The sequence below is a fragment of the Urocampus carinirostris genome, chromosome 11 (assembly GCF_059441175.1).
Source record: "Urocampus carinirostris isolate Australia breed hairy pipefish chromosome 11, RoL_Ucar_1.0, whole genome shotgun sequence".
Lineage (NCBI taxonomy): Eukaryota > Metazoa > Chordata > Actinopteri > Syngnathiformes > Syngnathidae > Urocampus > Urocampus carinirostris.
Genome location: NC_142359.1, coordinates 34,269,351 through 34,279,669, shown reverse-complemented (window position 1 = coordinate 34,279,669; position 10,319 = coordinate 34,269,351). Strand labels below are relative to the sequence as shown.

The window sequence follows — 10,319 nt, the reverse complement described above, 5'->3', positions numbered from 1 at the left end:
CCATCTCTGCCAGCTGGTAAATGCAGGGGTTGGCATGCTTCAGGTCAGACTCTGGTCCGCTGACTCATCTCCAATCATCCTTCTCCTTCGTATCAGCCAGGCAGGCGTCGGAAAAAGACCGGACAAAACAGAATATGAGGTGGGCATCAATCATATGCTTTGGAATAGAAGTGTGTCTTAAGCCTCGATTTAAAAACTTCCGTTGAGGTTGCAGATCTTATCTCCGGATACAAAACAAAAAATGAAGGAAAGAGCAATAAGTGATGTTTCATGGGTAGCTAAATAAAAACTTTAAAAATGTACCAACTCACTTTCAAAATGTCAACAAATCGGTTTTTGTGGGTTGAATCTTTGAATATGATAAAACAATTCCAATGTGCGAATGATATATAATATGCTTAAGAATCTCCCCCTTGTGTTATTTTTATTTTATTTACATTCTTTTTTTTTTTATTCCTTTGAAAATTGTTAACTTTAATGTAGTAGTGATCCATAGGTTCCCAACCCCTTTAGGACATGGTATCACTACCGTCATTTTTGAGAGTGGTCTGCAAGGTGAATGAATGGTCTGCATTTATATAGAGCTTTTAAAGTCAATGAAGATCTCCCAAAGCGCTTTACAATGTGCTTCACACTTTCCCCTTTTACTACTTATCTAACCGATAGCAGCGTCAGCCATGCAAGGCAACCTGCTATCTGGGGCATGAGGGATTCAGTGTCTTGCCCAAAGACACTTCGACTTATAACACAGAGGAGCTGGGACTCGAACCTGCAACCTCTTGATCCCTAGACAAGCAAATGCCGACTGACTTGTATCTACAACAGTGAGATGATGTTTTTCACCAGGGGTGGCTATCCCGGTCCTGGTGCTGTATCCAAGTCAGAACAGAAGGCTTCTCCTGATACTGGTAACCTTGGAAACCAGTACTATCTGTTTCATGTGGGGGAGCTAATCCCTACCCACAAAAAGACATGGAGGGGGATAGGCGCTTTCAGGCTGTACTTGACCAAGACACACCACAGGAAGTGGTGCCTCAATGACCCAAGTGGTTAAGAGATCTGTGAACTATGAAATCTGAAATAAATTAAAAACTCCCTCCAAAAAAAGAAATAATTATTCCCATATTCAACCTACAGGTCAAGACGAAACTATTGTGTCCATAAAAGTGCCCAACCTATACAAGAGGGGTCGCAAACCCATAGATAAAATATAACTTTAGCAGTGATTTGATTAATCACCTACAATATGAGTTTGAACAATTTTTGATTGACACTTTTATTTTAAGCGTGCTAATGTAAGTCGGTGACTATTCAGTGCAACAACAAATTAACTATGTAATACAAAAATAAACTTTACATTTTTTATGTAAAACACATTGAATTAAAACACAGGAAACATAAATTCAAATATTAACAGATGTAAAATAGATCTAAATACAAAACAATTTTAACCTTTTCTATACCCAACAACACAAAATCCCTGGGAAAATAGATGTCGTTTGCGAACGAACCGGCTAATTCAGACTGGAGTCTAGTGTAAACCGCACGTACTTATGAGGAGGAGATTTAAGTAACATCTTCAATGTAGCCTAATGTAGTGGAGTAAAAGTACATTTTCTTTATCACAAATCTACTCAAGTAAAAGTAAGAAGTCAAATGATTTAAAAATACGCCTAGCAGTACAAAATGTCCCAAAACGTGTCAAGTAAATGTAACCGAGTAAATGTAATGCGTTACTATCCACCTCTGGCTCTGGGCGTCACGAGCCCAGGCGGGAGTCCTAGCCTACCGGGAGGTCAAGCAGTGACTCAAATGTTAAGGTCAGGCCAAGCTTCCTTACCGCCTGCTTGAGTCAACCAAGTGAGTGTGAGCTGGCAGGAGGGATTGTTATGCAAATGTCAAGCGCACCAGTGAACGGGTAGCTCACAAAGGTTCCTACCCCTATGCCAACACACTGCAGTAATGCCGTAATGCAGGCATGTCCAAAGTCCAGCCCACGGGCCAGTTATGGCCCATGGTCACATTTTTACTGGACCGCGGCCTCTGTCATTAAATTAATAATATGTTGCCCGCCAGTAATAGAATAGAATTTACTTTTATTGTCATTCTTTGTGACAATGCACACAAAATGAAATGTCGATACACCTGACCCGTACAGTTAAACTGTAGCGAGCTGATGCAGCCGCAGCCAAACAGGGCGCTGCCATTTTAGACCCAACTGCTGTGTTGGGAGTCATTAGGTGAACAAACCCCCCCCAATTCCAACCCTTAATGCCGAGCGCCAAGCAGGGAGGCAATGAGTACCAATGTTGTAAGTCTTAGGTATGACTCGGCCGAGGCTTGAACCAGCAACCTCCCAGTCTCGGAGCGGGCGCCCTACCATCTAGGCTGCCGAGCTGGTGTGACCACTATATAAAATACATTTGTACGAAAAAAACAAAACAATAATTCACCATTTCATCAGATGATGGCAGTGGCCCTTTGGCCACCTTGCCCTTGGGTTTCCTGAAACTTTTAGCCCAACCCATTTCTGGCATTGCGACTGTAAATAAAAAAAAGGAAAGTTGATTGTGAGTGCTGCTGCTTCCAGGAGTCTTTTTTCACTGTAATCCGAAACAGCTGCCAGGAGACTGTTAACAAAGAATATAATATCAAGAGGCACTGCCGGATGCTGACTACAACAAGCGAACTGAAACCGAACGCCGTGAAAAGGTTAAGCAACAGGAAGCTGTTATAATGGCACGGCAGCCCCTTTTCGTAAGAGCCTGCGAGTCAAATGAAAATGCTACAAAATGCAGTGTCTTAATTGTGGCGGTCCCAAGCCCAAAGAAATGCAGAGGGCGTTCCCTCTCCAAGCTTTTTTAGTGCCCACTAGCGCCGCAACAACTAATCGATAAATGGATTAAAATCGACTATTAAAAGCTTTGGCAACTAATTAGGTCAACAATTCGTTGTATTAAGTGATTCATGAGTCACTAAGTACGTCAAATCAATGCAAATACGATTGCACACAATTTATTTACGACGCTGAAAGTTATAGTACACAATTTAGTTCGGAAGAGGAAGCCAAGGATGTTATCCTATTTTGCAGTATTTATGTAGTATTTCTGTAATAGCATTTCTGTAGTTTTTCTACTATTTTGTAGTTTTTCCATAGTAGATTTTTTGCAGTAAATCCTTAGTACATTTTTAGTATTACAGCAGTTGGATTTTTGTAGTATTTGTATAGTATTTTTGTAGTATTACTGTAGTTTTATTTTTGTTGTATATTTGTAGTCTTTCTACAGTAGTATTTTTGTAGTTATTTCCCTGTATTTCTATTGTATTTCTGTGTTAACACTTTTGAAATAGTATTTTTTATTCTGTTGTAATATATCTGCAGTAGCATTTTTGTATTATAGTGTAATGGTATTTTTGCAGTATTTCTGTGAAAGTATTTCTGTAGTGTTTCCGTAGTTGTATTTTTGTAGTATGTCTTTCGTATTTATTCAATGTTAGTGTGGTTGTATTTTTGTCGTACTTCTGGTGTATAACTTCTGTAGTTTTTTTTGTACTGTAGTATAGCTGTAGTAGTATTTTTGTGGTATTTTTATAGTATTTTTTTCAATTCAGAATGAAAGCAACGTCATATTTCAGGTCTCTGTTTTCAAGCACTAAATCTGATATTAAGTTTTGTAGTATTTGGAGTATTTCAGTAGTAGTATTTTTGTTGTACAGACACAAAGGGACAATGGAGACAAAGTTGGCAGCAAAACACACTTTCTATTATCTATCCATCCATTATCTGCACCTCTTATCCATACATTATGTATTTGCAATAGTATTTTCTTGCTGTTGGCTGTTGGCACAATCGTTGGTGATTTACCGCCTCCTAGCTTTGTGAAAGCGGTAACGTTTCTCTACGCCTTTATGCAGGCCCATTTGAACCAATCTAAAATTTAACTGGCTAAACCGACAGCGATATTACAGCTAAACTATGCTGCAAGACGCATGTACATGAAATATTGAAGGCGTCTGAGTAGATTCCTGAGCCTAGCAAAAAGCAATCCAAAATGTGAGTGCTTAATTGCTTAAATATGGAAGCAGCGCAAGCAGGGGAGGGGAGATAAAAGGAAGCCGTCAGACTACTTGGAATTATTGTATGTATAAATTGTGGTTTTATTTAGGGACAGCACAAAAACAGCATCAATCATCAATTGAGAGGTGTTGATAGACACGATATAATTAAAATCACATGATTCAGATATTTTAGGCCAATAGATAAGGCCTGGCAGGCCCTCAAGGCCCGCCACTGCTGTAACCAGTTGCTGTTGAAGGGTGTGGTCCCATCAACTCATCGAGGGGCTGCTTGTTTGGAAGTTTTCTCTCCTCTATCACAGCTGATTTAAGCAGTGCTAAGCTCTGCAGAAGCTTGAAAATTATGATGACTGGATATTTAAAAGGGTCGTGTCATTTCAGCCCCAAGTTGCTGTTCAGGAAATGTCCTGCGGGAGGAGACCCGAAGACAAACTGCTGTTGCTGATTATAAACGAGCTTCAGCCTCGAGCATCACAACGAGGGCCTGCTGTCGGCCACTCCCTTTGCTCAAAAAGGACCATTGAGCTGTCTGTCTGTGACCATGGCACCAATCTTTTTTATGTGGTAAGACTGTCCTCATAAACGCCACACAAGTCTCAAATGTCTTACTTTGTGTCATGTGTTTTTGTCCTGAAGGATGTTGTCGCTCATGTCCACATGGGCCCATCCTGTTCCCGATGGTATGCATTTAACCTCCTGGGCAGAAACTCGGTGTACCGTCTGAATCCTTTGCCATTTTTATTTTGTCAGGAGTCCTGAAAATGGAGTGTCACGACCGCTCGTTCGTGATAGCCGCGGAGCTCTCGTTTGCCGGGGAAGACGCTCGCTTTGAGGCAGTCGGAAAGTCTACCTGAGCGCTGCCGCTGTTTCAACTGCTCAACAAAATCTCTGCTGAAGGTTTCTTCTTGTGATTTTTCACAGATGGAACTGGCGAGTACAGCATCAGTGAGTCGTACGCGGCCCTGTGTGGCTACAGTGTTAACGTCTCGCCGTTGAGTGGTTTGCTGAAGCTCCGTGCTTCCTACTTGAGCTGTCACACAGAACGGGTAAATGCTAACTTGGTTTGGATGTAATACCGGTGCATTGATGTTGGGGGGTCCTTAGGATGGGCAGGTGTTCATGTTCCGCTTCAAGCTACTCTCGAGGCGCCAGGGCCACTCTGTCTACACCCTAAACAAGAACTGCTCTCAGACCCTGGACTGGTCTCCTCGAGAGGTTTCTTGCGAGCTCAATTACATGGAGGTATGATTACAGCTTCAGTTGAGTTGCCTTCAGGTGGACAGGTGCACTACTTTGTCTGCAGGTGTCTGTGGAAAGTCAGGACTCCTGCTATGCTGGGGAGGATGACGCTGGCCTCAATGTTCGTGGACACGTGAGTCTGTCTTTAAAGAATTTTTGGAATCATTCTTTGCTAAATTAACCCACTATTTGAGGTTTCACTGGGTAGTGCCTCAGTTGACCAGATTCTTGGGCTTGGTTTGTTTGGTGTCACTATCAAAATGGTATTTAGGAGCAGTTCCTGGAAATGTAACAGTATTTTCTTTTTTTTTTTTTTTTTGGGACGTAGGTCAAATATATTAAAAATCCCTGTCTTGGATACACTTACCCGCACAGTAATTCCTAGCTGTATCGTGGAATTTAATGATCATTCTGATTGGGTAAAATTTACCAAGAACAATGCTTTTTTTTTTGGGGGGTTGAATGTTTGCTCTCGATTCATTGTATTTGAAAACAAGTAATGGTTTCTACTTTCTGTATTGACAATCGCAGGATCTTTTTGCCACTGAGGGATAACCAGATATAGTTGACCAGTTGCTGCCATACCCGATACCCTGTGAACCTGAAATAAGTTTTTGTCTTGTCCGATCAAAGCTGGTGGCATCACTGTAGGATTGTTTGGCAAAATGTAACCTTGAGTGACCTTTATGATGCTCTTGTGTCCTGCACAGGCACGTCACTCTTCCCTTTGGAACTGGCAGGTGGTGTTCCACAGAGATGAAGAGCAGATGGAGCCAATGAACATCTCATTTGCCCGTCACCAGGGCTATGCCTTCGACCTGAGCCACAACAGACTTGTGTTTCGGTCTCCCTATGGACAGCCAAATTCCTTCATGGCCATGGTTAGACTTCCAAAAGTATCAAGATCCAAATGTTGGTGCGGGTTTCAATATATTGACATGCAGTTTGCAAATAAAACTTGAGTATCTGTTTCGCCAATTATCTCTGCTGTACTGAATCACTTTTTACCCCAAAAAGCAGTTTTTCCATTTAAGACGGTTAAGGGTTTTCCTGCTATGTCTCCTCAGGTGAGCGGCATCCCTGTGGAGGTGGTCCACGCGACTTTGTTCTCCAGGCGAGGCTGGCTTGTCACTATGCTGGACCTGGTGGCGACTTGCTCAGCATGTAAAGTATCTCTTGTTTACCACAGATATTTTTCGTTTATGTGCACCTTGTCACCAATCCACCCTACAGACCCAGGCGTTTACAATGACCCAGGCTACATGGTTTTCAAAACACCCGAAGCACTTTATCCCAATCCGGATTCCACACGGGTCAGTGTTGGGTTCTTGGATGGTCTTTTTGAAGACGGTGGCCACACGGTACAGGCAAACGATACGCTCCAAATTCAAATCCCTTTGGATGCAGAGGGTGGACTCAGGAAGGTTTGCATTCGGCTTGCCAAAATCTGATCTAAGTACTCGTCTTTTATTTCAAATATTTGCACCCTATTGACAATCTTTGCTTCCTGTAGAGCTTTGCAAGTAATGACCTTTACGAGTTCTACACCTTCCATCTCTACATGGAGCAAATGTTTGGAGGTGGTGCAATGGAGACCAGGCTCCGCCTTCACCGTTTGCTGAGCACACCCTTGCTGCCACGCCCACTTTTTACCCAGAACCAAAGCGTGTCAGAAGATCGCCTCTTCCAGGTCTACCTGGGTGATGTCCCTGAGGACGTGCATTTGGTTCTGCTCCGGCTTAATGGCCGCGAGGCACTCTATACCAATTCATGTTCTGTGGCAGAGGTAGCACAACCCACCCGCGGTCACGGCTACCTTCTCAAAGTGTCTTTTGATGATCCTGCAGTCACACAGGAGGTATGCGCTGTCAGTGAAACTGGTCACTAGAAGTCTCACTTATCAGTTTTCTCCTCTAGTACTATAAAATGTATGCAACTGTTCAATACAGTTTGGCAATCAACTATACACTAAGAGTTATGCCAGACAACGATCTCTACTACTACTCAGTTGGCGTCACGGCACTGGCTGGCCCCTGTGAGTCCGTATTTCCCATGATTTGTTTTCATCTCTGGTTACTCACGAATGGTGACTTGTCTGTTTGAAGCTCCTCCGGCTCTGGATGCGGTTTGCTCAGAGTCTGGTATCACCTTCACAGCAGACCACTGGGGCTTGGACTTATTGTGGTCTGTGGCTGTTGGCCCAGACACACTGACGCCCGGGCTGGCACTGCAGCGGGGTTATAAGATGAGCAATGAAAGTCATAAACTGCAGCTCGATGTACCAGTTAAATCGCAGGGCTTCCGCTACCAGGTTTGGCTCGGTTTAGATTGTCTCGGTGAGGTTCGTTTAATTTAAAGGAGTTTATTTTATTATTATTTTTTTCCTAGGATATCACATTGGAGAGTTTCTTGGGCACTTTTGAGATCATCCTGAATGATCGACAAACTGGGGCTGTTGCAAAATCTGCAACCAAGACTTGTCCCTTTGTGACCTCTGAACTAGTCGGTAAGCATTGTTTAGCAAATTACTGTAACAGTGGTTTTTTTCAAAAGTTCATTGATTATTCAGATTATTGACAAGAGTAGCGCTTTGCTCTGAAAGTAATTAGTTGGATTGCCGTATACTGTCACTGAAGCCAGCCTACTAAAACTGATTTAAAATGGGTGCATTATAAAATAAACTGTCTATACATATATCTATTGAAGGTTTGAGCCTTCATTTTTTGGGGAGGATGGGGGTGGTGGCTTGTGCAATTTGAGTTGGCAAACTCCATATTCATTTTGTCTCTGGGCTTCAAGCTAGTTTTATTCATTTCTGAGTAGTCATTCTTTTCTTAAGCATGATGTATTGCAAAAACTTGACCATTACAAGTCTACTGATATTTGCCAGTCTATTTCACTGTTACTGTATAAGCCACTTTGCCAACTCAAGCTACTGTTGAAAAACGACAATGTGCATATAAACAAACCCCTGATGTCAGCATTTTATTCCTGGCTTGTAAATACCGCTTGGGTGTGAGTATGGTGATTCTCCAACATTCTCATACTCCGTGCTTTAGAGGGTGCCACCAAAACTGTATTCAGTATCTTTAGGTAAAAATATGCCCACCCTTGTGTGTTGCAGGTGGATAAAGGGGTAACCTAATGATCAGAGGGACAATTGGAAATCAGTTTTAATAAGTAGGGGTGTAATGCACAATGTTGTGATGACTGTTAACTTGGTTTTAAATAAACTGGTTACTGAAAACTAATTGTTTACCTTCTAAGTCCCAACACTGTCAGTAAGTGGTTGTCTTTCTAAATGGTCAACCTCATAATTGCCGAATTGGGTCCCAGTTCCAGCATTCGGACATTGTTGCACCCCTGATTGGCTGACGCATGTGGGAAAAAGTACTGGGCATTGTTGAATGAGTGCCTTCCCTTTTGACTTAGTGTGTTCCACTGATGGGAGGATGACTGTGGTGGCTGACTTGTCTATGATTACCCCAAGTGGCGACAGCCCATTGAACAGCCACCTTCTGAACTTCTCCTGCAACCCTGCGGAAGCGGACGATACCAGGGCACTTTTCTCTTTCCAACTAAATAGCTGCGGTTCCAAAATCAAGGTAATCATCTCAGTCATTCATAATGAGTGTTACCACATTTTCCCCTAACTCCTTCAGCTTCGACGTGGTCATGTGATCTATCAAAATGAGATTTTCAATGCAAATGGCTCAGAGAAAGTTGAGAGGTTTGTCCCACTTGTATGACGTGGAAATTAAGTAGTTACCTGAATCAAATCTGTATCTTTGACATCACTTTTCTTCAGGTTGTTCGTGCAGTGCATGTATCCACTAGAAGGCCTCCACAGGCTCTTCTCCTCATACAGGTTTGAGTCTGATGAGCCAGGTGTGGGTCGTGTAACGTCTAAGCAGGTCTTTTCAAGAGTCAGTACAACGGTTCCAGGCACTGCCGCCCCAACAAAAGGGGCACTGACGAGTGCTTCAACAACGGCTGTGGCTAGGACTGATGCTTCTCCACCACGCAAGCGTTCACGCTCAAATCCTGCAGTGCGGTATTTCCGGGTGTCTAAACATGGCAAACCTCACCCAAATGCCAGAAAAGGTTGACTCCTGCTCAAATGTTTTTTGCCATTCTGCAACCAACTCTTATCTTTGATCTCTTTACAGGTTTCAACAGATGGAACATGGGTACAATTTAGACTGAATTTTAACTGGAAATTTAATAAATTTGTCTTAAATAAACTTGTTTTGGGAAGGTTTATTGCAAGTGAATGCTCAAGCCATCTACATGACACAATGAGAGTTCACTTAATATAGCCAAGATGAACTTGGGGGGGTTCATCTTGGCTATATTAAGGCAGGGGACATTCTGAACTGGTTAGCCAGTCGCAGGGCATTGAGGCATAAAACTATTCGTATGTTCACTTATACCTAACCTGCCATGCATGTTTTTTTAAGAACTCTGCACAAAGGAAATCTGCATGGAGAGAATATCTAACCTGCACTGGGATGCTAGTTTGAACTCTGGACCTCTGCCCTGTGGGGCTTATGGGTTAACCACTCAATTGCCAGGCTGCCCCATGCTATTTGTTGCATAGAAAATCGCAATAATTGAACCTTTCCCCTGATTCACATTTCATAACTGTCAATTATTTATATATTCACAATGAAAACTCAACATTCCTCTAGTAGCATTGTTTCTGAAACAAAGTCAAGAGGACCAAAATGGCAGCGATGTAACATAGAAATGCTGTAAAACAATATGTAAAATCTGGACTGAAAGGCTCACATAAAACCCTCAAATTTGCAGTATGCCTTTAGAGCCAGAAATGTAAATACACTTAGAAATGCATAATTAAAATCAAATGCTTCATAAATGGTAACTATTTATAAATGAATCAAGGTATTAAAATTATGACAACAGATTCTCGAATTGGAGGTCAAGAACCTTTTTGACCAAAAAGGCCATAGAAAAATCATTTTATTTTCACCAGGGTGCCT

At 42.2% G+C, this 10,319-nt stretch overlaps 1 protein-coding gene across 2 annotated transcripts; it reads left to right on the top strand.

Moving 5' to 3' along the window:
• The first annotated feature begins 4,556 nt into the window (after positions 1 to 4,556).
• On the top strand, positions 4,557 to 9,560 carry LOC148357155 (uncharacterized). 2 transcript variants are annotated; one of them, XM_088348248.1, is made up of 17 exons: positions 4,557 to 4,641; positions 4,714 to 4,757; positions 4,828 to 4,917; positions 4,999 to 5,123; positions 5,182 to 5,319; positions 5,381 to 5,449; positions 6,027 to 6,197; positions 6,384 to 6,480; positions 6,550 to 6,740; positions 6,830 to 7,174; positions 7,234 to 7,351; positions 7,422 to 7,627; positions 7,705 to 7,822; positions 8,749 to 8,921; positions 8,979 to 9,046; positions 9,125 to 9,420; positions 9,486 to 9,560. In XM_088348248.1, the coding sequence occupies exons 1-17, from the start codon at positions 4,619 to 4,621 to the stop codon at positions 9,515 to 9,517; spliced, it is 2,304 nt and encodes a 767-aa protein (XP_088204374.1). In that variant the 5' UTR covers positions 4,557 to 4,618; the 3' UTR covers positions 9,518 to 9,560. The 2 variants fall into 2 exon arrangements, with proteins under 2 accessions (XP_088204374.1, XP_088204375.1); XM_088348249.1 differs by lacking the exon at positions 9,486 to 9,560 and having other exon boundaries at positions 9,125 to 9,425.
• Positions 9,561 to 10,319: the final 759 nt, after the last annotated feature.

Bases quoted from the DNA above. Each gene is read 5' to 3' on its own strand.
- LOC148357155 (XM_088348248.1), top strand. From the start codon at position 4,619: ATGGCACCAATCTTTTTTATGTG. The intron at 5,124-5,181 runs GTAAATGCTAAC...GGGGGTCCTTAG, and splicing joins TGAGCTGTCACACAGAACGG to GATGGGCAGGTGTTCATGTT. The intron at 6,198-6,383 runs GTTAGACTTCCA...ATGTCTCCTCAG, and splicing joins CAAATTCCTTCATGGCCATG to GTGAGCGGCATCCCTGTGGA.